Raw genomic sequence first — 24,134 nt, forward strand, 5'->3', positions numbered from 1 at the left:
TGTATGTCTGTGTGTGTGGTTTTGAGGTAGTCATATTAGAGTCAGTTTTCTAATGGAGGCTTTTCTGTGAAGCACAAGAGTTTCCAAACAAGGAAAACTTAGGAGAACTAAAAAGGAACTGGGGAACAACAACCCACCAAAAAACCTATCAAGTCTGAAGCACAAAGCACACAAAAAGCTTCAGCTAAATAACTCTATAGATTATTTTCCAATATGCCTCCTTAATAGCAATAGAAGCAATATAAGAGATAAGTTTCTCCACAGCACAGAACAGAACTGGAATTTTCCTGTTAGTCACTAAAGTTTTGTGTTCTTGAAACCCAAAACTGCACCTTACTTTCATTATATGCTTCTTCCCTATTCCAACAATAAAGGTGTCTGGCATCTGCAATGTTACATGGCATCTACACATTAGAAAATATTTACTGAGTTCATATGGCATGGTGCTAGGGTTATATATATGTTTTGTGCAGTATCTGCTGACACCACTTTAATGTAATTGGCTTATTTTCCTTAATTCAAATTCAAAAGAACAGAAAAATTAGCATGTGCATGCATTTATTCAACATGAGGCTTTAGACCCACTTGATTTTAATTCTGTAGTAGACAAGTGGCTGTGCTTTAATAGGAGCAGGATGGAGAAGTAGAAAGAAAATCAGACCTTGAATCAGAAAACTTGAGTTGAAGTTTTGGTTTTAATATCTACTGGTGTTCAATGGTAGACAAATTGCTTAAACCTTCTGAATCTCCTTACAGAATCGCCTATTAAATGGAAACAATTACTTCTTCTTCAATAGGTTCACATGATGATTAACTGATACATATATATATATACATTAACAAACTACGTACATATATACTTGCTTTCAAAGAGTGCTATATAAATGCAATTTATTGCACATTTTGTCTAAAAGAGTAATAAGTAACAGTTAATATTCATGTGGGCATACTTAATAAAGTTCAATCGTGAGAAGTAAGAGATTTTGACTTCACTTATCAAATGAAAAACTTGAAGATTGGGTTGGGACAATATCTAAGCCTGGTGCTCCAAATTCAATGATCTTTGCACTTCGCCAGATCAATGAAACTATCCTGGAACAAACAGCAGAACTGTTTTTTTTTTTTTTTTTTTGAGACGGAGTCTCGCTCTGTCGCCCAGGCTGGAGTGCAGTGGCCAGATCTCAGCTCACTGCAAGCTCCGCCTCCCGGGTTCACGCCATTCTCCTGCCTCAGCCTCCCGAGTAGCTGGGACTACAGGCGCCGCCACCGCGCCCGGCTAGTTTTTTGTATTTCTTAGTAGAGACGGGGTTTCACCGTGTTAGCCAGGATGGTCTCGATCTCCTGACCTCGTGATCCACCCATCTCCGCCTCCCAAAGTGCTGGGATTACAGGCTTGAGCCACCGCGCCCGGCCTTTTTTTTTTTTTTTTTTTTTTTTTGAGCAGAACTGTTTTTTAATGTAAACCTATTTTGAGCTCTCCACCCTATAAACCTGAATGTGGAATGTGGTTTTGGGGAAAATTGGAGTGAATGACTCCATCTAAATCCCAGTTTGCAGGCTCAAGTCTAAGTGAGGGCTCCTCCTCCCACTTGCTGCTTGGCAGCTGCCCCTCTGGGTTGGGGCTGGGCAGATGCTTATTCATTTGTGTCTCTGGGTTACAATGGTGAATATGCAGTGTGATAACAGATGGAATGCCATGTATCTGGATGAAGCTGGAAACCATCATTCTCAGCAAACTATCACAAGGACAGAAAACCAAACACCGCATGTTCTCACTCATAGGTGGGAACTGAACAATGAGATCACTTGGACACAGGGCGGGGAACATCATACACCGGGGCCTGTCATGGGGTGGGAGGCTGGGGGAGGGATAGCATTAGGAGAAATACCTAATGTGAATGATGAGTTGATGGGTGCAGCAAACCAACATGACACATGTATACCTATGTATCAAACCTGCATGTTGTGCACATGTACCCTAGAACTTAAAGCATTAAAAAAAAGAAGAAAGAAAGAAAGAAATACCATGTATCTAGTCCAAATCCTTTGCCCTCTTGCCCATTCCCTACCTTCTATGGAGGAAGAACTTTCCACCTGGTTGAATCAGTTCTAGAACTCTACTCTGATGCTAAAAATCTGGGCAACAAATGAACAAGAGAATTATGCAGAGCAAGAATGCCTACTGATTTACATAGTAAAAAGAGGTGGTAACACCTGTAGATGCACTTACGTTAAGTTTGGGGACCTCTTTTGAAAAAGGAGTATTTGGGGAAGCAGCTTCTGTGGCTACGAAGGGCACTGAGAGTGAGGAAGATGAGGAAAGATTTTGTAAAGATAATTTGGCCTGTACCACAAAAGTATCATAGATCCCTTTGGGTTTTCTTCCAAGAGACCGAGTAAAGGTTGAAATTGCTCTTAAAAGAAAAAAAAAAAAAAAACTTTTATGTATTTGACCATTGCTTATTTAAACATCACATCAATGCAAGAGAGCCAGCTGAAGTCACTTTTGCTTTGTGTGAGTTATATTTTGAGAATGTTCTAGGATCAGCGATGCTTTCAGGTACTTTTTAGTCATGCTTGGTTGTTCCAGAAAGAAACATAGAAGCTGAATAGCCTTATACTTATTTTAAAAATTGAACTTGTAGTTTAAAATCTTCCTACAAAAAATAAAGAAAAATTCTAGGCATTGATGCCTTCACTGGTAAAGTTCTACAAAAATTATTCCACAAGTTTGAAGAGAAAAAAACATTTTTTGGCATATTTTATGAAGTCAGCATTACTCTGATACCAAACCAAAATGACAAGAAAACAGAACTATGGACCAATATGCTTTACAAACACAGACACAAAAAGTTCTTAACAAAATTTTAGCAAATAAAATATAATAACATACAAAAATGGTAAGACATTATGACCAAGTAGAATTTATCCTTGGAATGCAAGGTTAGTTTAACATTTGAAAACCAATCAATATAATTTTCCATGTTAACAGGCTAAAAGGAAAAACTGTATCAACCTCTCAATAGATACAAAAGATGCACTTGACCCAATCCAACATCCATTCCTCATAAAAACTCTCTACAAACTAGCAATTAATGAAAACTCTTCCTATTTGATAAAGGGCATCTCCAAAAAACATAGAGCTAACATCACAAAGCAAAAGACTGCTTTCCCCCTAATATTAGAAAATAACTTGTCACCACTTTGACTCCACATTATACATGATATATTATATATTATATATATCACTGCTGGTGCAATAAAGCAAGAAAAAGAAATAAAAGGCATCTAAATAATAAGCGAAGAAGTAAAACTAGCTTTATTTGCAAATGGTATAATTGTAAAAATTCTAAAAATCTATGAAAAAGCTAATAAAACTGACAGGAGTATGCAAGTTTGCAGGATACAAGGTGATTCTATAAAAAGCAATTGTATTTTTATATACCACCAATAAACAATCAGAAACTGAAATGGCCAGTTCTTTAAGAAGGTGATTTTGAATGTGAATGTAAACACCACTATCATGATGTTGTCTCAGGAATTCCCTTTGAACAAATCCTGCCATTCAAGACCTCCAATTCTATTTCCAGCCCTCTTCTCTAACTTGCTCTCACACCATTCCCCCCATTGAGCATGCTGCTTCAAAAGGGCAGATCTACTCTCTCTCCTATGAGGGCTGATGTTTCTACCCTGATAGTTTTCCTTAAATCAACCCATTCCTATCTTGCTCAATTCCTCCACAGTTTTCTGACCATTCAAGTCTTATTTACCCTTCAAGGTCAAAGTCAACATCCAACAGCTCTCAGGCTACCTCCTTGGACATTTGAACCTCTAGCACTAGGCCTGGTATGTAGCAGGCACTCAACAAAGCTGAAGAGAGTGAATGAACTTTCAGCATGCTCCTATTTATGTGGATGTCCATATACAATTCTCATCTGTACTCCTGAATTTATGCTAGTTTTTGTGTTGTATTGGAACCTCTCTCGCCGAACACCTAAATGCAGCACCTGATTCTTAAGGATAATAAATGAACATTTCCATAATCAGTCTTGTGCATATTTCAAATTCTTACACAGCTATTATATTTAACTCTTTATATATATACATCCTGTTTGTTTACTCAGATGGTAAGTTCTCAGTGGCCAGAGAATCCCCTCATTTGTAGCATTTGTTTGCACAGATTAATGACTCTCAATCTACCTGGAGTAAATTTCAATCACAGCCATCACATATCCTAAAGGTAGTTTCAAAACAAGACCTGCAAGGTGCTTAAGCAAACCTTTATGTAGCAACAACATAAACAGAAATACCACCAAGGCTTATTGATTCAGGGGCTCTTATTTAAGAAGGTTTATATAGGAAAACATTTTGTTCCTTCTTAGAAAAAGACAAGGCTCAGAACACCCAAGCAGCCCTTCTGACTCACTCGAGCCCACAGACCTGAGGGTGCTGGCCAGCCTCAGCTAAATCTTTATTGCCCTCAAAGTCACCACTAGCTTCTTTTACAGGAAAATCTAAGGAGCCAGGTGTTTGCCCAGAGCAGCCCTGAGAGTGTGAGCCTGCTAATGAAAATGGAAAATGCAGGTCATTTCCCTAGTCTCCTCTCTCTCTCCCCCTCTTTCTCTCTCTCTTTTTGCTCTTTGCTATTCTTGGTCACAGTGACCTTACGACTGTGAATAAAAAACAATAGAAGGGTGGGAGGCAATGTTCAACCAGGGGAGTTGGGAGAGCGTGTCTTATAAGCTCTTGTAACCACCGCAGGCACCACCACAACAAACTGTTTGACCTTGAACAAGTCAATCAGCCTTCCTAAGCCTCTATTACCAAGGTGGTAATAGAAAGAATAATATTACTGACCTTATAGGATTCCCATCTAACAGCCTCTTAGGAAGAGGGCTCACATGGACCACAGGGCATTGCAGAGTTCCCTGTCCTGACAACCACGGAGGAAATGGCCTGAGATCACTCGGATTACTGTGTGACACTGATCCTAGCTCCCTAATAGCAATACTATTAAGGGCTACCATTTTGTGCACATCAAACGCGTTCCAGGACTGTCCTTGTTGCTTTATGTTTATTGTCTAGTACCTCTACCAGGGTCTAACAAGTTGATATGAATATTCTTAAGTAGAGCAAAGGAAGGAGAGGCCCAGCAAGGTTAAGCAGTGTCTTTGCTCAAGGTTACACACCTCACCCTCTCTTTCTACTGTGACAGTGCTTCTCTGGTTGCCCTGGAGCTGAAATTGTGGCCTGAGGAAGACCTGCAAGCCCTGAACTCCCACCTAGGACTTTTGCAAACAATTGCAGGAAGTGTGTTTGTAGCTGCACTGCAAGGACTCAAGTCAGCAACCCCAAACTGGCCACTCAGGAGGACTCCATCGCACTTACAAGACTTTGCTGTTTTAGCTTCTTTCTGTGGAAAACACGAGGCTGCTTCTCTGCAGCTCACTCTTAAATGCCCCCAAAGTGCACCCCGGCCTCTCCAAGCCTTGGCTGGCAGCGTCTCTGCCTGCCTCGGCCACCCAGCTCCACCTTCCTGCCCTGCCCCGCCTCCTCAGAAGCCCCATTTCCTTTAATCTAATTCTTATGGGGAAAGAAACGCCACGTTTATTAAAGTGCAGGCTTATCTATTTCATCACAGATCTAAGCCACGGTGATCAATCCCTAAGCTAAACACACACAAAGGGAAATACGAAGCTTGAATACAGAGCGGAATAAAGAAACAGGGCAGGGATAAATGTGGCCTTCGCCCAGCTGCTAGCTGGCAGCCCACCCACAGTGGGGTCTTGATCTGGGAGAGGTTGCTCCTGCCTCCTCTCAGGGGTAGGCGGATGGAGCTGAGGCAGCGTCCGTATCAACATACTTTCTAGATGGCTCTGGCTAAACTTTCTCAAATGTTCTGGTTAGGAAAAACTGGCTCTGTTGCATCTTGTTAAACTTCTGAATAATCTAAATTGATTGCCTTCTCTTCATTCAGCACGTATGGGCGAGGAGACACAGGAGAACAGAGTCCAGAGCTCCTGAGAGTGCAGAGGCAGGGACCCAAAGATGAACAGGACACAGCCTCCGATGTCAGGGGGCTCAGTCGCGACACAGACTTAGGGACTGTCTGCAGGGATTTCCTCAATGCCTTGGCTTTGCTGTGGGGCAACATTCTGCAGCCTCCATATCAGAACCAAAATTAGAGAAAAACAGCATCCTTAGAGCTTTCACTAATCTCTCCAGGAGTCTCCCAGTGACCCTCCCCATTCTAAAGCATTCACAGTCCATCTAGTGACATAACTGCTCACATTCACAGTGGAAAACACAGAGGGTAGCCACAGCAGCTCACTTCACCTGATGTTTTTGATACCAACTGTTTGCGGTAGAAGCATTACACAGTCCCCTTGTGGGCCATACTGTGACACAAATCATTAATTGCCCCCCAGTAGCCATTCTTCTCTAGTCAAAGAACTCCTATTAATTGATCACTTGGCCACTGAAAAGAAAAACCACATTAGTTAATGTGATGTAAGTAGGAGTGGTATGACAACTTCAAGCAAGTGTTCTTAAAGAAATGAGGTATGATCTTCTTGGTCCTTTCTTCCTCCTGATGTCTGGAATGCAGACACGATGGCATGAGCTCAGGCAGCCATCTTGGGCTATGACACGGAAGGCAAATGCTTAGGAAGCCATAGCAACGAGATAGAAGGAAACTCGACACTGCCTGGACACTATAGAGCCCATATCCTCCCTGAAGTGACTTCTTTTACAGAAGAGAGAAACTTCTCTTCTGTATCAGCAACTCTTACTTTAGATATTCCATTATTTGTGAGCATACATAATTATAATCACTGCCCTCTGTATAATGTATTAAATAAGAGCATTCATTTTGTCACTCATTTATTCAAGAAATAGTTACTGAATGCCTACTAAGTGCCAAGATCTGTGCAAAAGGCACTGGCACTGTGAATAGAGTGAGCAAAGCAGACATATCCCTGTACTCAAGGCACTTACAGTTCAATGCCTCATTGTCGATTTGCTTACCATTCTGATGAGATATGCCCATGGCTGCATTCAGGTCTAGATCTCTGGGAGAAGAAAGTCTGTATATGTACATGTGGGGTGTGTGTGTGTGTGTGTGTGTGTGTGTGAGAGAGAGAGAGAGAGAGAAATAGAGAGAGAGGGCAAGAAAGAAAGAGAAACCGTGGGTGGGGAGGGAGAAACCAGATTCTCTGACTTCCCTTGTAATTACTCTGGCAACATCCACTGGAGAACTGAATACCCCAGCTCAGTTCATCTGCCGACATGCAAACATTTCCAATTTTCCTTTGGGTAAGACCTCTCAGCTATTCATTCCAAGTCCTTGGACTGACCTGGTCATTCTCATCAACTGTTTGTTCTGGCCAAAAATCCTTGGAGTCGTCTGTGACTCCTGTCTTCCCCTCATACCCTCCATACAATCAATCAGCAAATGTTGTCATTTCTATCTACAAATAAATCCTGAACTCTCCTTTAGATATTAGTATTAAAACAATGACAAATTTCATAAATCTGGTAATTGTATCACAGTTATGTCAGTGAACATCCTTGAACTGAGAAGATACATATTGAAGTTGTCCTGAATGAAGAGTCATAATATTGGCAGCTTGTTCTCACATGATTCAAAAATGATGATGATGATGGTGATGATGATGATGACGATGATGGTCATGGTGATGATGGTGGTGATGATGACGGTGGTGACGGTGATGATGGTGGTGGTGATGTCAGTGGCAGTGGTGATGGTCATGGTGATGATGATGATGATGGTATTTGTGATGGTGTTGATGATAATGGTGGTGGTGGCAATGGCCAGGATGATGATGATGTTAAGGAAAAGGAGAGGGAGGAAGACAGAGAGATAAAGAGAAGCAAATATGTTACAATGTTAACAACTAGCAAGGGCATCTGGGTGTTCACTGTATCATTCCTGCAAGTATTCCATTGGTTTGAAATTGTTCAAAATAACAAGTTAAGAAAAATAAACACTGAAGAAAGTCTTTCTCACATCTTCCATCACTGACATCCCAGTCCAAGTCCCATCTCCCTCCCATTGCCCAGGTAAAGCAATAGCTTCCACTTCCTAGGCCACCTCCCCTCCAACGCCTTTGCCCCTCCAGAATCTAGTCTCGATCTGGTGCAGTGGCTCACACCTGTAATCCCAGCATTTTAGGAGGCTGAGACGGGAGGATCACTTGAGGTCAGGAGTTCAAGACCAGCCTGGTCGACATGGTAAAACCCTGTCTCTACTAAAAATACAAAAATGAGCCAGGCGTGGTGGCATGAGCCTGTAATTCCAGCTACTTGAGAGGCTGAGGCAGGAGAATTGCTTGAACCCAGGAGGCGGAGGTTGCAGTGAACAGAAATCGCACCACTGCACACTCCAGCTTGGGTGACAGAGTGAGACTCCATCTCAAAAAATAAATAAATAAATAAATAAATAAATAACAGAATCTAGTCTCAAGATGGTGGCCAGAATGATTATAAAAACCACATGTCAGATCCTATCTCTACTCTGCTATAAGCCCTACAAGAACTCCCATGACATCCAGAATGAAACTCAAGATGTAGTGTGACTACAGGCCCCCCATCTCTGACTTCTAGCCCTTAACATGTCTCTATCCCAGTTTTCTCTACTCCAGCCGCTCTTGTCTGTTTTTCATACCAAGCAGGATTTCACTTCTGCCCTAAACACCCTTTCTCCAGATGGTCACACATGGCTCAATCATTTGAGTCTCGGCTTCAGTGATCCTTCCTCAAATCAGGTGACTTCCTCTCACTTCTCATCGCTTCCTACTTTCTTTTCTTGCTCTCTTTCTCTTCAAAGCCTTATTGCCCGATTTCAAGTATATGTCTGTGCGTTTATTTTCTGCCACCTCTAGCTGAACGTAAACACCATGAGACTAGAGACTTTGTTTTGTTCACTATATTGCTGATGCTTGACATCCAATAAAGGACCAAAATCACTTTTGAATGAATGAAGGAATCCATGAATCTGGAGTCCCATCTTGCCATCCTCCTCCTCTGGCTCTCAAGGTGCTGCTAACGAACTGTGCTCCTCACACCTCCTCCTCTGTTGGTTTGTCACTGTAGACTCCCAAAAGCCTCCTCTCCAACCCCCGTTGGAGGGTCCAACCTTGCCCCATTCCCCTGCCATTAGAACAACTCAGTCATTTGCCACCTCCACAGCAGGGACCCCTACCCGCTCCCACACATCTTCTACCCCGCCAGGGACACAGTCCATATGTTTAATGGAAAAAAAAAAAAAATTCCTCCTGCTCAGAGCAGCCTTCCCCACTAGAACACAGAGTTCCAGTTCCTTCCTGGCTGTTGTCCTAAATCTTTAATCACTCCTGTCTGTTTACAGAAAAGCCACAACCAATCTTTCCAAAGGAATTGATCACTGTGCCCTTCTGCAAACCTTTAGTCTCTTACACATCACTGTTCTCCAGGCTCCTGTGGACCCCAGTTTTCCATCCTCCAGGAGTACCCTCCACCCTCCTCCTTACCCATTCAATCTTACCTGCCCTTCAAGCATTCGGTGACGCTCGCCCTGACCACACAACCTCCCTCTGAGCGTTCTGAGCATGTGGCCTATAATGGTGGAGGGGCATCTGTAGGGTCAATTATCTTCTCGTGTTGTCTCAACTTCCTGCGCCTGGATTTAAGCTCCTGAGGCCAGGATTGTGTCTAATCCACCTTCCAGCTCCTGTAGGCCCTAACCAAGTGTTCAGCACACAGTTGGTGTGTCACATCTAGTTAGGGATGCCTCCCTGCCGTCTCCTCCTCCATCTTTGGTTTCTCAAATAGCCTATGGACATTAAGCCTCTGAGGAAAAGACCACTAAACGCCACTCAGATGGAGGCCAGGCTCTCCCTCCTGGTGAGAGCTCCCACGCTCCACATCCCTGGGGGCCAGGGGCATATGGCTGGTCTCCCTCGTGTCCTGCTGCTCAGGGCCGCCCTTGCCCAGTACCCTTTTGCTCTTGTCACTGCACCTCGCTCTGTCACTTCCTTCGTTTTGCCAACTCATGGAGGTAATTGCGAATTCTAACCCTGTCCTCCGTGCTCTGGCTTTCGCTCTCACCGGCACCTCGTTTTGGGAACAGCCCGGCCATATTCTAAACCCTCTGGCTCCCTGGGCATGGTGGTGAGTGATTAGTGAGCCAGCTCAGGGGTTCTCCTTTCTCCCCCGGCCACGTGGGGAGAGCAGGCTCTATCTGCCCCGACTCGGGCTTCCTCCTTGGTGGGAGGGGCAGGGGATGGGGTCCTCTCTGGCCAAGCCTGTGCAGCAGCCAGGCAGGACGAAGCCCTAAGAGTGGGACATGCTGGGCATAGCTGGTCCCACCATCACAACGGCAGCCCCTCTGGCTTCTGGAAAGCTTTGCTTCTGGGCACACCCGTCCTTAAGGCAATCCTATGCTGGGAAAAGTCACTTATCTCCCAGGATAAGAACACAAGCGCTTAGCACTCACTTTCTTTTTTTTTTTTTTTTTTTCTTATTTTTTGAGATGGAGTCTCGCTCTGCCACCCAGGCTGGAGTGCAGTGGCCGGATCTCAGCTCACTGCAAGCTCCGCCTCCTGGGTTTACGCCATTCTCCTGCCTCAGCCTCCCGAGTAGCTGGGACTACAGGCGCCCACCACCTCGCCCGGCTAGTTTTTTGTATTTTTTTTTTTTCAGTAGAGACGGGGTTTCACCATGTTAGCCAGAATGGTCTCGATCTCCTGACCTCGTGATCCTCCCGTCTCAGCCTCCCAAAGTGCTGGGATTACAGGCTTGAGCCACCGCGCCCGGCAGCACTCACTTTCTGAATGGCATAAAATGAGGAATTAACACTTCCTCTCAGGACAAGCCTGGCACTGAGAACAGAATGGTGATTTGGCCATAAGTTTTACCTGGGCTCTGACCCTGAGTCACGGAATCCCAAGAGAAGTGCAGCCAGTGAGAGAGTGAGTCCCGGATATTGAGCTGCCTAGGTCAGACCCCACACCCTGACATCGACAAGTCGTGCACCTGCGGGCAGGCCGCCCATCACTCCATGTCGCTGTAGCCTCCTATCTACTGGGAGGGGGACAGTGCCTACACGAGGACTATGACAAGGAAGGCTCCTAGCCCAGGGCCTGGACACTCAGCCCTCAACAAATCCCAGCTACTGTTTCTATGATGACATGCGAAAAGTCGGACCTTGGAAGTTGCTAGGCCAGCCTTCCTCTCAAGCTGGAAATGCCCAACTTGCTCGCCTCCTCTGCTTCAAATCATCACGGAGTGAGCAGCTTGTTGCATGGCAAGGTGGCCTGACCTGGAACAGGGGGGCTCACATCAGGAGAACGCCTGCCCTTGTGCTGAGCAAGAGTGGCCTCCTCTGGTGTCCTCCCCACAGCCCTAGATAAATGCACTGCAGCAAACGAGAAGTGTAGACAAACACTCCAGCCATGAAAACAGCTGGCATGCCACCCCCTTGCATCTGGATTCCAGGTTGTTTCAATGCAGCCTAAAGACATGGCTGTTTCCAGAGCTCTCAACTTGCTCTGTTCATTCACCCTAAACCCTCGTGACTCTCTCATATGACCTACTGTTCCCTGTGGGATTTACTGGGACTTCTGACCCAAATACGGGGTTTGCATCATGCTAGTCACTTTGTGAGTATTTACTGGACAGCCTGAGTATGCCAGGCTCTGAGCCAGGGATTGGAGATTGTCAGGTGAGCTATGCTGATACCAGACACACCTTAGAGAAACCAGACAGCCCAGAGGAAGTTAAGTCAATCTTCACAACAACACAAGCAGGAGAGTTTATACCCAGTTTACAGACCAGGAAAACTGAGGCATGGAAGGTTAAGTAAAATGATCACTACTTCCAGCTAGTGAAGGCAGAATGGGGTTCCAAACTGGGGCCAACAGTCCTAGTCAGCCCCCTCCACTGTGTCTCTGCAAGGACGGAGGAGCCCAGGGTGCCACGAAGGACCAGTGGAGAAACGCCTCCAGGCAGGGAGCCAGGGAAGTGAGAGCCATGTGGGGGCCTGGGAGATAAGGAACAGCAGGCTAGGCTGTGGGAAAGTGAACGAGAAGAGAACATTCCAGATCAAGCAAAGAGCAGAGCATGGCTGGGGAGCTGTAGAAGACAGAGAGTGCATCCCCATAACGACCCAAAAGTGTCTGAGTAGGCAGAGCTTTGGTGTCCGCGGAAGGAGTGGCAGAGTTTCTGATGGCAGAGACAAAAAAGAAGCTCTTCCCAGAATCCCCCAAAACTGTGGGAAGGAGGTTGCCTGGTAGTGGAACGCAGGAGATGGGCTGAGGAGGAGGTAAGGGGAGCTGACGGAGAGGCAGCAGGTGTAGATAAGTGTTTTGCAAAGCTCAGCTGTCGGGGAGAGAAGAGACGGGAAGAGTGTGAAACGGAGAGTGGGCTCATCCTATGGGAGGGTAAAGAGGCTGAACATATCCCCAGGCTGGAGGAGCAGAGCTGCTACAGAAGGGGGCAGGAGGGGAAAGGTGGAAGTCCAGGGAGCAAGGTTCTGTGGACCAGGAACAGATGGGGTCCCAGGCACAGAAGGGAAGGTGAGCTTTGGTCAGCAGAGGGGGTCTTGTTAAATGGAAGATGGGGCCGGTGTAGCTCATGCCTGTAATCCCAGCACTTTGGGAGGCTGAAGCAGGCAGATCACCTGAGGTCAGGAGTTTGAGACCAGCCTGGCCAGCATGGTGAAACTCTGTCTCTGCTAAAAATAAAAAAATAAAAAATAAAAAATTAGCCAGGCGTGGTGGTGGGCACCTGTAATTCCAGCTACTCGGGAGGCTGAGGCAGGAGAACTGCTTGAAGCTAGCAGGCAGAGGTTGCAGTGAGCTGAGATGGCGCCACTGAACTCTAGCCTGGGTGACAAGAGTGAAACTCCATCTCAAAATAAAATATAAATAAAATGGACCTTGGGGTATCTGCGCCCTGCAAGATATGTTGAATTCCGAGTCTGTCATCATCTGAGGATAGGCTGACCAATCCTCCCAGGGATGTTATTTGTAAATTTAATAACCATGCTTTCAACCTCATCACCTAAGTGATAGAAAACAGTCACCGAGAAGGTCAGGGCTGAGGAGAGCCAAAGTCTGCCCGGGTCCCTCTCTTCCTGCACCCCTCCCCTCCACACCTTTCTCTACCAGCTCTGTTCCTCCAGCATGGGCATGTTTTCATGTTTCCCCCCACCCTTCACCCCTCACATAGGATGAGCCTACCCTCCATTTCACAGCCTCCCCGCCTCTTCTCTCCCCGACAGCTAAGCTTTGCAAAACAGTTGTCTACACCTGCTACCTCTCCATTTGCACCCTGGAGACCCTGGGCCCCACTACAACATGATTCACTCATCAGCCCTCACGAGCCCTGGTTCAACCGGCTATAAAATCCAAATCAAGCAATACCTTGGCTCAAGTCTCAGGGAAGGAAAGAGGGGAATGGGACCTGACATTGACAGGGCACCTCCTGGGCTCACAGATCTGTGTTTGCCATCCATTCCCCTATGGAATCCCAGAGAGGGACGTGTCTCTGGTCGCATTCCACGTGAAAGGAAATGCCGCATGGAAGATGGCTAGGACTTTCAGAGAGGGGCCGACAAACTAGAGCCCACAGGCCAAACCCTGCCCATTACCTGCTACTGTAAATGACATTTTATGGAAACACGTCCAAATTTTATTAAAACACACATCCATTCATTTACTTATCATCTATGGCTGCTCTTGTGCTTCAAGGGCAGAACTGGATAGTTGCCACAGAGATCTTATGGCCTGCAGAGCCTAAAATATTGACGATCCAGCCCTTTCCAGAAAACGTTTGCCAACTCCTATTTCAGAGCCCTGGACTAAGGTCCAGGCTGTCCAAACCAAGGGGCAATTTGGTCTTTGGTTTGTCTTATTGTGAAACCTACAAGCTCTTTCCGCATCATCTTGCCCCCTCTATAGGAGGGTGTCTTCCTGTGGAAAGAGAAGTCAGAGAAAGTCATAGAAAGTTCTCTCATTAACCTGTGGTGTTCACTACTTGGCAACCAGAAAACAGAAATCAGATCATCACACTTAAATAAACTCCTTGCCAAGCACGCCCGCTCACGCCTGTCATCCCAGAACTTTGGGAGGCCGAGGTGGGCAGATCACGAGCTCAGGAGTTCGAGACAAGGCTGACCAACATGGTGAAAGCCCGACTCTAGTAAAAATACAAAAATTAGCCAGGTGCGGTGGCGTGCACCTATAATCCCAGCTACTCAGGAGACTGAGGCAGGAGAATCTCTTGAACCCAGGAGGTGGAGGCTGCAGTGAGCCAAGATTGCACTATTGCACTCCAGCCTGGATGGCAGAGCAAGACTCTGTCTCTAAAAACATAAAAACTTACAAAATAAAAATAAATAGGTAAAATTAATTTTAACAATCAGTGCTTGACAGCCACATGTAGCTAGGAACCAATATATTGGACAGTGAAGACTTAAAATTGTCTTGCTCTTGTGTCAGATGTGCTTTGATTGCTTTCTATCTATATTTATGTCACCTCCCACTTAAGTGACCCCTGTGTGTCTCAGTTTCCTCACAGGCCAAGCATAATTCTGGCCAGCTAATCTCACCATCTCCATAGAGCTCCAAAACCTTATGAGGCTATCATCTCAGACTCCTCTAGAACAACAGTTCTGTTTCTTTCGGGGATGACTGAGAAAAGAAAAGTCCTACTTCCTACGAGACGCTGAGACTCATCAGAAGTTTCCCAGCTCAGCTGCACAACCCAAGTTTTCTGGCTTCATGGGTGGCCCTAAACCTGTCCCTGGGAACAGGGACTCTCTGGGCTGCCTGGGCTTCCAAGGCACCCACGCTTTCTTAGCAGGGTGTAAAGAACTGGGACGGCACCCTGGATGATAGTCTTCTGAGCCCAGCCATGGAAGCCGCCCAGTTCCTGGCTGCACTGACCCACGGGGTTCTGGGTCAGCCCCAGACAGGAGGAGAGGGGCCATAGGGCTCGGTAAGAAGCCTGGTCAGGCCGGGCACGGTGGTTTACACCTATAATCCCAGCACTTTGGGAGTCCGAGGCGGGTGGATCATGAGGTCAAGAGATCGAGACCACCCTGGTCAACACAGTGAAACCCTGTCTCTACTAAAAATGCAAAAACTAGCCGGGTGTGGTGGTGGGCGCCTGTAGTCCCAGCTACTTGGGAGGCTGAGGCAGGAGAATCACTTGAACCTGGGAGGCAGAGGTTGCAGTGGGCTGAGATTGCGCCACTGCACTCCAACCTGGGTGACAGAGCAAGACTCCATCAAAAAAAAAAAAAAAAAACAACAACAACAACAACAAAAACCTGGGCACTGGACTCCAGGACCTTCTGGCTCAACCAGCTGGCTGGTGATCAGCCTATGCGCTAAGGGATGGACACCATACTTACTTTACAAAGAGGGCTGCTACATGGGGTGCAGTCTTCAGTATGCAGCTGCATAACCAGTGCCTGTGCTTGGATCCTATGCCCATCCAAGTCAAGGACCATGTCATCCTTCATTCATTCCCTGAACCAACAGCTCTTGAGCAACTAGGATCTTCCAAGTGATGTTCTTGGTCCTAGGATACCACGATGATAGGAAGAGAAAACCCTTGTGTACCTGGGGCTTGAATTCTGATGGGGACAGATGATAAACACATGATCCGAAAAATGTATGATGTTAGATGATGTAAGTGCTCTAAGAAAAGTAAAGCCAGAGATGGTAACAGAGGAGAAGGTTAGGAAAGGCCTCTCCAGAACAGTGCTGTTTGAGCAAGATTCCACAAAACAAATACCTAGTGCTAGAAAATTTGAGGCTACAGGAACAGAGAGGGGGAAACATCTCAATGCAAGAATACAAACGGCATGAGAAGAAACAGTGTGTCTGGAGAAGACTAGTGTGTCTGGAGCCTGGGAGGGACGCAGAAGGTAGTAGGGGTTGAGGTCAGAGAGGCATGGGGGGATGGATGGGAGCCAGGGCATGCAGGGCTGTGGCAGAGTGCCCCTCTGCCACCTGTTCAGCCTTCATTCTGGGTCTCCATGAAGCTTAGAGAGTCATGACCCTTGGCTCCCTTTGTCTGCCATTAATGGATATGGCTTTGACAACAGGCAGGATGACTGGCTGTTCTTTTATACAACTCACAGTGGTATGTAGATGGGCATGAATATTTACTGTCTCCAAATGATGTCACTCTTGATAAAGCGAATCTGGATATCAACATTCTGTAACCTCAGCACATGATCTCATTACTACTGCCAGGAATGGGTACCCCACTCTCCCCAGATGTCCCAGGACAGGCTCCTTAGGAGGGGGTGAGGTGAGGCAAACATGCTAAGTCTCTCCTACTTCCCATCTATGAAAAGCGAGCCCACAGCAAGCCTCTAAGGTGCTGGACTCAGGGAACTGCAATGCTCGGTATGGTGCATCTCTTCATGACTCCACTTGGTCCCTTAAACAAGCTTTTTATTTCTACTTATGCCTGCTTTTGCCCAGGGGTCTCCATTCAAAGCTCTATACTGATCCCCTCCCTCTCTCAGATGAGCCTGAGTCTTCCACTCCCTTCGGCCCCACCTGTTGAGGACAGGACTGGTTACAACAGCCACACTCAACTCTGCCTAGCCAGTCTCCATCTTGCAGATCTTGATGTGAACCTACATTCAATAATCTTCAAAGAATCTCTTCCTTATTTGACAGCTTTCCTCCAGTTCCCTCAAAACTTTAAGAGGTCAGTTTGCAAAGTTTTCTGGACTGGAGAACCACGTGGGAAGTTTGTTTTTGTTTGTTTCTTTTTTTAATATCAATGCCAGGTCCTACTATAGACCAAGTAAATCAGAATCTTTGGGATGGGGGCAGGCATTGGTATTTTCAGAATTCCCCACACGACTCCAATGTGTGACCAGGGCTGAGAATCACTGAGCTAAAAGAGGTCTTCTTCAACTTTATCATGTGTACAAATCTTCTGAGGATCTTGAATGCAGCTTCAGATTCAGTAGGTATGGGGAAGTGCCCAAGATTCTGCATTTCTAACAAGTTCCAATGGAATACAGTTGCTGCTGGTCCATGGACCGCACTTTGAGTAGCAAGAGTCTGCAGGCAGCCAGATTTGAGGGGTAAGGGATGAAAGCAGGGTTCATTGGTTTTCTACATTCCAACCAAGTGTTCTGTATGTGGCAATCTTTAAAGCTGGAAAGGGGCTTCCTGGAAGAGTTGGGGTAAAAGGCTCTTATAGAAGGGGACAGGATTTTTCTGCTAACGTGGGATTAGAAACTTTCACATCTAAGAAATGGTACAGGATCCATTCGCTATTATGCATAAAGTGCCTAGCAGAGTACCCAATACATAGTAAGTTCTCAATCTGTGGTACTTGTGCTATTATTGTTTTCATTATTACTGCAGGACTCTCAACCCACATCCCAAACCAACCAAGCATGTGCTTTCAATGTCCAAAACCCTGACCAAGCCCCACAAATTACTTTCATCCCCAGAGGATGTGCCTCAGACAGCAGCCAACCACAGGAAGGCTTGAGTCCAGGGACCTTCATCCCAGACACAACCCCACGGACCCTGCCTGGTCTAAGGACACCAATGGATTGCCTTTGGTTCTTTCATTCATTTGATTCATCTTCCATGAGCTGTGGATGTGCCTCCATAGCCTGATCATGGCTAACAGTCAGTGTTTGCTATGTATGGGGACCTGTCTTCAGTGCTTTACTTGGTTTAACTCATTATACAATTAAAACAACTCTGATGTACAGGTACGATTGGCTTCAATAGCAGACAAAGAAACTTGGAAAGACAAAGAATCTTGCCCAATATCACATACATAGTAAAAGACAGGGCCAAAAGGCAAACTGAGGAAGATACTTAAATGCTCAAGCTTTCCCGGTGCTTCTCAAACTCTAATTGCTAAGCGATTTCACCAAATTACAGGTTCTCATTCAGCAGGAGAGGTAGAGTCTGGGATTCTGCATTTCCCACAAGCTCTCAGGTGATGCTGATGTGGCTGACCCACCGAAACCATCTTGAGTATCAAAGCTACTCATATGCTCTGATGCCTACTGGTGTTACTGGATATCTTCCTTAATAGCCCCCTAAAAACTTACTACCATACTCCTACAACTGATGGTTTGTTGATTTGATGAGTGTCAAAATTACGGTAAATTTCCACTCTGAACACTTACGCAAAGTTCTGTTCAACTTCTGCTCAAACTGCAATATTTTGTGGCAAAGGATATCAACTGTTTGGAAAAGCATTGTGTCCATTATAATCTGTAGAAGCTGCAGCTTGTGATGAAATTGCTTTTAAATTTAAGCATCACAACTGAGAATGCTTTCTGGGCCAGGATACTATTCCCATCTCCAAGCGCAAAGTGAAGAGTTCCAATTTGAGAAATACAGGAGGAGAATTTCTTGAAACATAGAAGTGAATCATGTAACTGGAAGCTTTCCTTCTCAGCTCACTAGAAGAGATGAGGTATATAGAAACCAGAAGAAATGACAAATCTTCCTGCTCTGTGAAGGGTATTTAAGGGCAAATCCAGACTGTCCACCTAATCAGTCTGGATTCAGCGGTGGGGAACTAGCTCGCTTGAGAATGAGACAAAGAAAACCCAAACAGAGAGCGGGGAAGATAAACAACCAGGGGTGCTTTTGATGCCAGAGTGACCTGAAGTTTCAGAGTCACAACAAGGTTCTGGTGGAGACTGACTTCAAAGGATGAATCCTTGGAAAAATCAAAATATACTACTCAAAGGTGGTGATAATACCAGAGTTGGATTCAACAGTGATCAGTGACAAAAAGGATTAGCTACAACGGTGTCTCTATGCAATTCCCACAGCCCAGTGACTCTCAAACTTAGTTCCACATTAGAATCACCTGGGAAGTGTTAGCCACCAGCACCCCCCACCCACCTCCATTCTCAGACCACACTTCTACATCAATTCAATCAGTCTCTGGGGGTGGGGCCGAGGCATCCTTAATTTTTAAAGATCCCCACTTGATTCCAATGTGCAGCCAAGTTTGAGAACCACTGGCTTAGGTTTTCAGTGTCTTCACTCATAAAATGAAGGAATCCTTCAGAACCAGTGATTTTCACCACTAGACACATGTTAGAATCACCTTGGGGAGATTGTTTAAAATACTAATGTGATGCCAACACCATCCCTAGAAATTCTGGTGATTCTGTGGAGCCCAGGCATCAGCATTTTTAAGATCTCCTCAGGTGATTCTAAAATGCATCCATGTAGATGACCACTGGTCCAGATGTTTTTACCAAGATTCCTTCTATTGCTTATGTTTTAAGGATCTATGGTGTTAAAGCTGAAAATGCATCTTAGACATTTTGCAAATGTGGAGTCCCCATCTTTACCTTTACAGCCGGGATTTTTAACTTTGGATGAATCTATTAACTCCCTTAAATCATATACAAACTGTTGGATGAATATAAATATGTATATGTATTTCTCAGGAGGCAGTGTCATCTCCTTTTATTAGGCTCTCAGAAGATTTAAGAATGCTATTTTAAAAGCAAATATTAGGTTTCTGACTTAATAAATTTAAGAAAAATAAAGAATAAATGGAAAATAAATTTGATCTCATCAGCACTTTTGCTATAGTTTGGATTTGGTCACATCCACTGCCACCTAGTGGTTATATATCCTTATTGCAGGCTTAGTTCAGATCACATTGCCCATCCTCTGAAAACTACAGAGTAATAGATGTGAAGATTTCAGATCCAAGTATCAAAGTAAAAGCTTTCTCTGGGACTAGGATTAGTACCAGTAAGAGGCTAGCTGGAAACACTCACTACAAGAGATGACTTCCCAAGCTGTACTTGTAAGGAGACTGTCCACTCAGATATTTTGGATTCATACCCTTAACTGGGTAAGGATATTATGGTTTCCTAGTTCTTATTATTGTTAATTATTTGCCTTGGCTTGAATCTTGTTTTTCTCTCTCACTAATCATGTAACCTTGGGAAAGTTACTTAGCCTTTCCATTCCTCACACAAAATGGGGATAATATAAGTATTTCTAAGATTGCTGTGGAGAATAAATAAGAAAATATACATAAAAGGCTCAGCATGACTCTTGGCACAGAACAAGATTCCAATAAATATTTAGGTTATATTACTGTTATTACTGATTTTTTAATTATTATTAACATCTCAGTGACCTTGTTCAAGTTACTAAATTTCCTTGAGCTTCATATATCGACCCGTATGACAAGGAAAATAAGCCCTGCCATTTCCTTCACAGTTATAGCAATGATAAGTACAAAAAGTAGAAGGTATATTGTTATTTTATGGCAACTCATCATACATCCAGGGAATCTACAGAGCACAGGAAAAGGACACGCAAAAATACAGATGTTAATTCTCATCCTCAGGAAGGAGCTCTTTGAGATCCCAGTAGTTGAGCAGGTTCTACAGTGGGGTACAGTAATTTATTGTCACATATCTAGCATCCTACTCAGCCTAAAGTTTCCCACCACATGGGTGAATGGATGGCCATACCCTGCTATGGATGCTGCAAGCTCCTTTATACCAGCCACTCACTAGGTCACACGTGCCTGAAATTGTCAGTTCGCATCCAGCCCAGACACTGACTGGCAACAGTCTTGCCCATTCCAAACTCACCCCAGGGAGAGAGTCCCAAAAATCTTTTGCAAGCCTGCCTGTCCATCAGAGAGTCGCTCATCTCACCATCATAGGTCCACAACCTGCCCCACCAGAGCAGAAACATCTTGAAACCTCTCACCAGCCACAGCAAAGAATCAAGGTGCCCAGCTGTTACTTACCTGGAGTCTGCTTGGCTGTACGCACAGGAGTGTAGTGGTTTTTGGAGGACGATCTGACCGGCGTGTTCTCTTTGGGAGAGGTATCGATAGCCGAGATAGTTTCTCTTTCACAGTGTGCTATGGGGATTGGTCCCTGTTGTCTTAAGATGTCAGCCAGAGCCCTAAACAAGGAGGAGATCACATAATGAGATTCACTGAGCAGGTGTGCACACCCATGAGGGGAGTTGGCTTACTTTCATATGCCCTTTGATTTACAGAGATGCAGGAAGAGAGAGAGACAGCGTTCAGCTCTCAATAGTCAGCTACATCTGGTGTTGGTCTCAGTGGGGGACACAGGGTAAAGGTTACCATGCCGGGAGGTACAAACTAAAAGGCTGGGGCTATGGTTTCTTTCCGTAATTCATTTCATGTTAGTAAACTCTGAGCCCTTTCAAAATACTGGCTCCCCAGATATCCACCTATGCCAGGCAGGTACCTATAGCAGTTGGCCAGTGGAATGCCACTATGGTGAAGGGCTGAAACTATCGGCCTCAAATTCAGCAGCAGGTCACTAATATCAGGGGACCACTTCATCATCCAAAACCACACACTGAGTATCATGTACTAGATACTGGAGACCCAAATAAGTACAACACACAGCTCCTGTTATCAAGGAAGGGTATGATTGAGCTGCAAGGACAGGACATAGAGATGAAAAGATAAAAATCAAAACACGTGAATGGTGCAGACAGTCAAGACAACTGGAGTTTAGAGGAGGGAGCAATCACAAACACAGGGAAAAAATACACAGGAAGAAAGAGAGACAGGAAGAGACTCTGCCATAGCAGGAGAGACCCGTTCCCCTGCAAGAGGTCCAGCTACTCAAGAGAAAGCAGCTTTTGTTAACTCAGCGCCCAGCTTCAACAACCAAACATGCAGTGACTCAGGACACAGCATGCATCAGTCACTGAAGAGAGAGAGATCAATGGGACCCAATTCCTGCTATCTAGGGGCTCATAATTTAGGGGGAATTGCTCCCCTACTTGCTTTCAAACAGGATGCCCTCTGTGGGTATGACATGTGAGATACTCACTGGCAGTGGGGAACAGATGAGTATGGACAGCCACAAGAGACTACACCTGGATACTGTCACTTCAGAGCCAGGTCCCCAGTCCCCAATGCACTCCATTTTGCACATGCCAGGCAAAGACTCTTCCATTTTCCTAAGGGGTGTCTCTGAGGGGTGGGGCCCTGCCCAACCCAAGGCTTCCCTCTTACCAGGAGTCCAGCTCCAACACTCTGGCTCCATGAAAAGTGACAACCGCAGCAGTTTAGAAACGCATCTGAGTAAACTGTAGGGGGAAGAATAGTTTCTTCACAAAATGGTCCTGGGACAACTAGATCACCACATGAAAAAGAAGGAAGTTGGATCCTTACCTCACACCATATAAAAAACTAACTCAAAATGGATTATATACCTAGATATTAGTCCCAAAACTATAAATCACACTGAGATACCCTTTCATACACACTAGGATAGCTGTAACCGAAAAGTCACATAATACCAAGTGTTGGCAAGGAGGTAGAGAAATTTAATCCTTCATACACTGTTAGTGGGAATGGAAAACCCTGCAATCCCTTTGGTAAACAGTTTAGCACTTCCTCAAAACTGTGATGTTCCTTAAACGCAGAATTAACATATGGCCCAGCAAATCTACTAGGTATTCCCAAGAACAATGAACAATATATGTTGTATTAAACTTGTGTACAAAAGTTCAAAGCAGCAGTATTAATAATAGCCAAGGGGTAGATGCAACCCAAAAGTCCATCAACTGCTGAAGAGAAAAACAAAATGTGGTATATTCACACAATGGAATATTATTCAGTCATTTTAAAAAGGCATACTGACACATGCTATCACACAGATGGACCTTGAAAACATCATGCTAAGTAAAAGAAGCACACCGTAAAAGATCATGTTTCTATAACATACCCAGTTAGGTAAATCTGTAAAGACAGAAAGCAGAACTGTGGTTACCAGGGGCTGTCTCTAGGTCATGTGAGAAAATAAGAAAACAGTTTGTGCTATGAGATGTATCTTCTCCTGGGAGAGGGCTCCTGATGCCCAGTGGGCTGCACTGAGCTGGTCAGCACAGCCAAGAGAGAGGGATGTACAGCAAAAGGTGTTTCTCAAACAAGGGCTGCCTGACAGGCTACCTAAGGATGGGAACCCTGCCACATGTTGTAAAGTACATGGCAGCTAAGGAAATGCTCCTATTCCCACACCCATGTGTGACCATTTTCCAGGATCCTTCCTTTCCAGTACCCTCTGCCAACTAGGAAGGCAGCCCTCATTCCCAGACCACGTGGCCTTAAGAGTGAGTCCCTCTGCCTACTCTCCCTCCCTCCACTGGTGACCCCCCTCCTTGCTCCGGTTCCTCTCCATCTTCCATCCCCTTCTCTCCAGGGTGCTCAATAAATATTATTCTAATTCTGAAATGCGTGATCCTGGTCTCACCTAATTAATTTGAATACGCCGGAGGAAATGGGTTAAGGCCTGAGCTACTTTCTAACCGTAGGAAAGAAAATTGGTCACTGAGGAACCGCACAGCAGATTTTGTAAGAGTGGGCAGCAGCTTCCAGCATCTGAGAGAAGACAGTAGGGAGAGTCAGACAGTAGCAAACAGAGAGGGAGAGAAAGGAAGAGAAAGGGAGGGATAGGCGACAGAGGTCCAGAGAGAAAGAGAGGAGAGAAAACAGGTGGAGAGAGGAGAGAAATGGGAGATGGAGCCAAAGAGACAGAAGGAGAGTGAGAGGGGGTCTGAAACCCCAAGCAAGAGAGAGCAGGCGAGGTTCAGAGAAGAGAGTTAGTGAAAGTGACAGGCATCAGGAGACAGAGAGAGGATAGGAGGCAGAGTCCGAGGGACAAGTAAGCTGGCAGGAAGAGCAAGAGGGAGAGTAAGCCACAGAGAACCAAAGTGAAATCCAGAGATAAAATGCGATTCAGAAGAGACAGGTAAAAGGGGTTAGAGAGAGACATTCGGAGGGAAAGAGTCAGACAGAGAGAGACACACAGACGGCCAAGTGAGGGACTCAGGACAGGACAGGCTGTCAGCAGGGCCCTGTCACCCCCCATGTGGACGACAGATGTGTCTGATTTAGGAATCTGAAGTGAAGAGTCACCTTAGTGGTCGTGCTCTTTCCAACCCTCCCCCACCCATAGCAAGCCCCTTTGGCTGCAGTATCTGATATATGGAACAAAAGAATTCTTTTGCCTGAATTTATCTGGATTATTGCCTAGGTTTGATGCTCCCTTCTGTCTGTGTATTTCTTGGCTTTCTCGGGTG

General features: G+C 45.3%; 1 protein-coding gene across 3 annotated transcripts in view; it reads right to left on the reverse strand.

Annotated features, from left to right (window-relative positions):
• SHISA6 (shisa family member 6) overlaps positions 1 to 24,134 on the reverse strand; it is a 327,507-nt gene that overhangs the window by 284,651 nt on the left and 18,722 nt on the right. For all 3 annotated transcript variants that reach the window (XM_050765002.1, XM_050765001.1, XM_050765003.1), the window contains exon 2: positions 20,809 to 20,969. In XM_050765002.1, the coding sequence (XP_050620959.1) occupies positions 20,809 to 20,969 (161 nt within the window). The remainder of the gene's footprint in view (positions 1 to 20,808; positions 20,970 to 24,134) is intronic.

This window comes from Macaca thibetana, chromosome 16 (assembly GCF_024542745.1).
Source record: "Macaca thibetana thibetana isolate TM-01 chromosome 16, ASM2454274v1, whole genome shotgun sequence".
In the NCBI taxonomy this organism is placed as follows: domain Eukaryota; kingdom Metazoa; phylum Chordata; class Mammalia; order Primates; family Cercopithecidae; genus Macaca; species Macaca thibetana.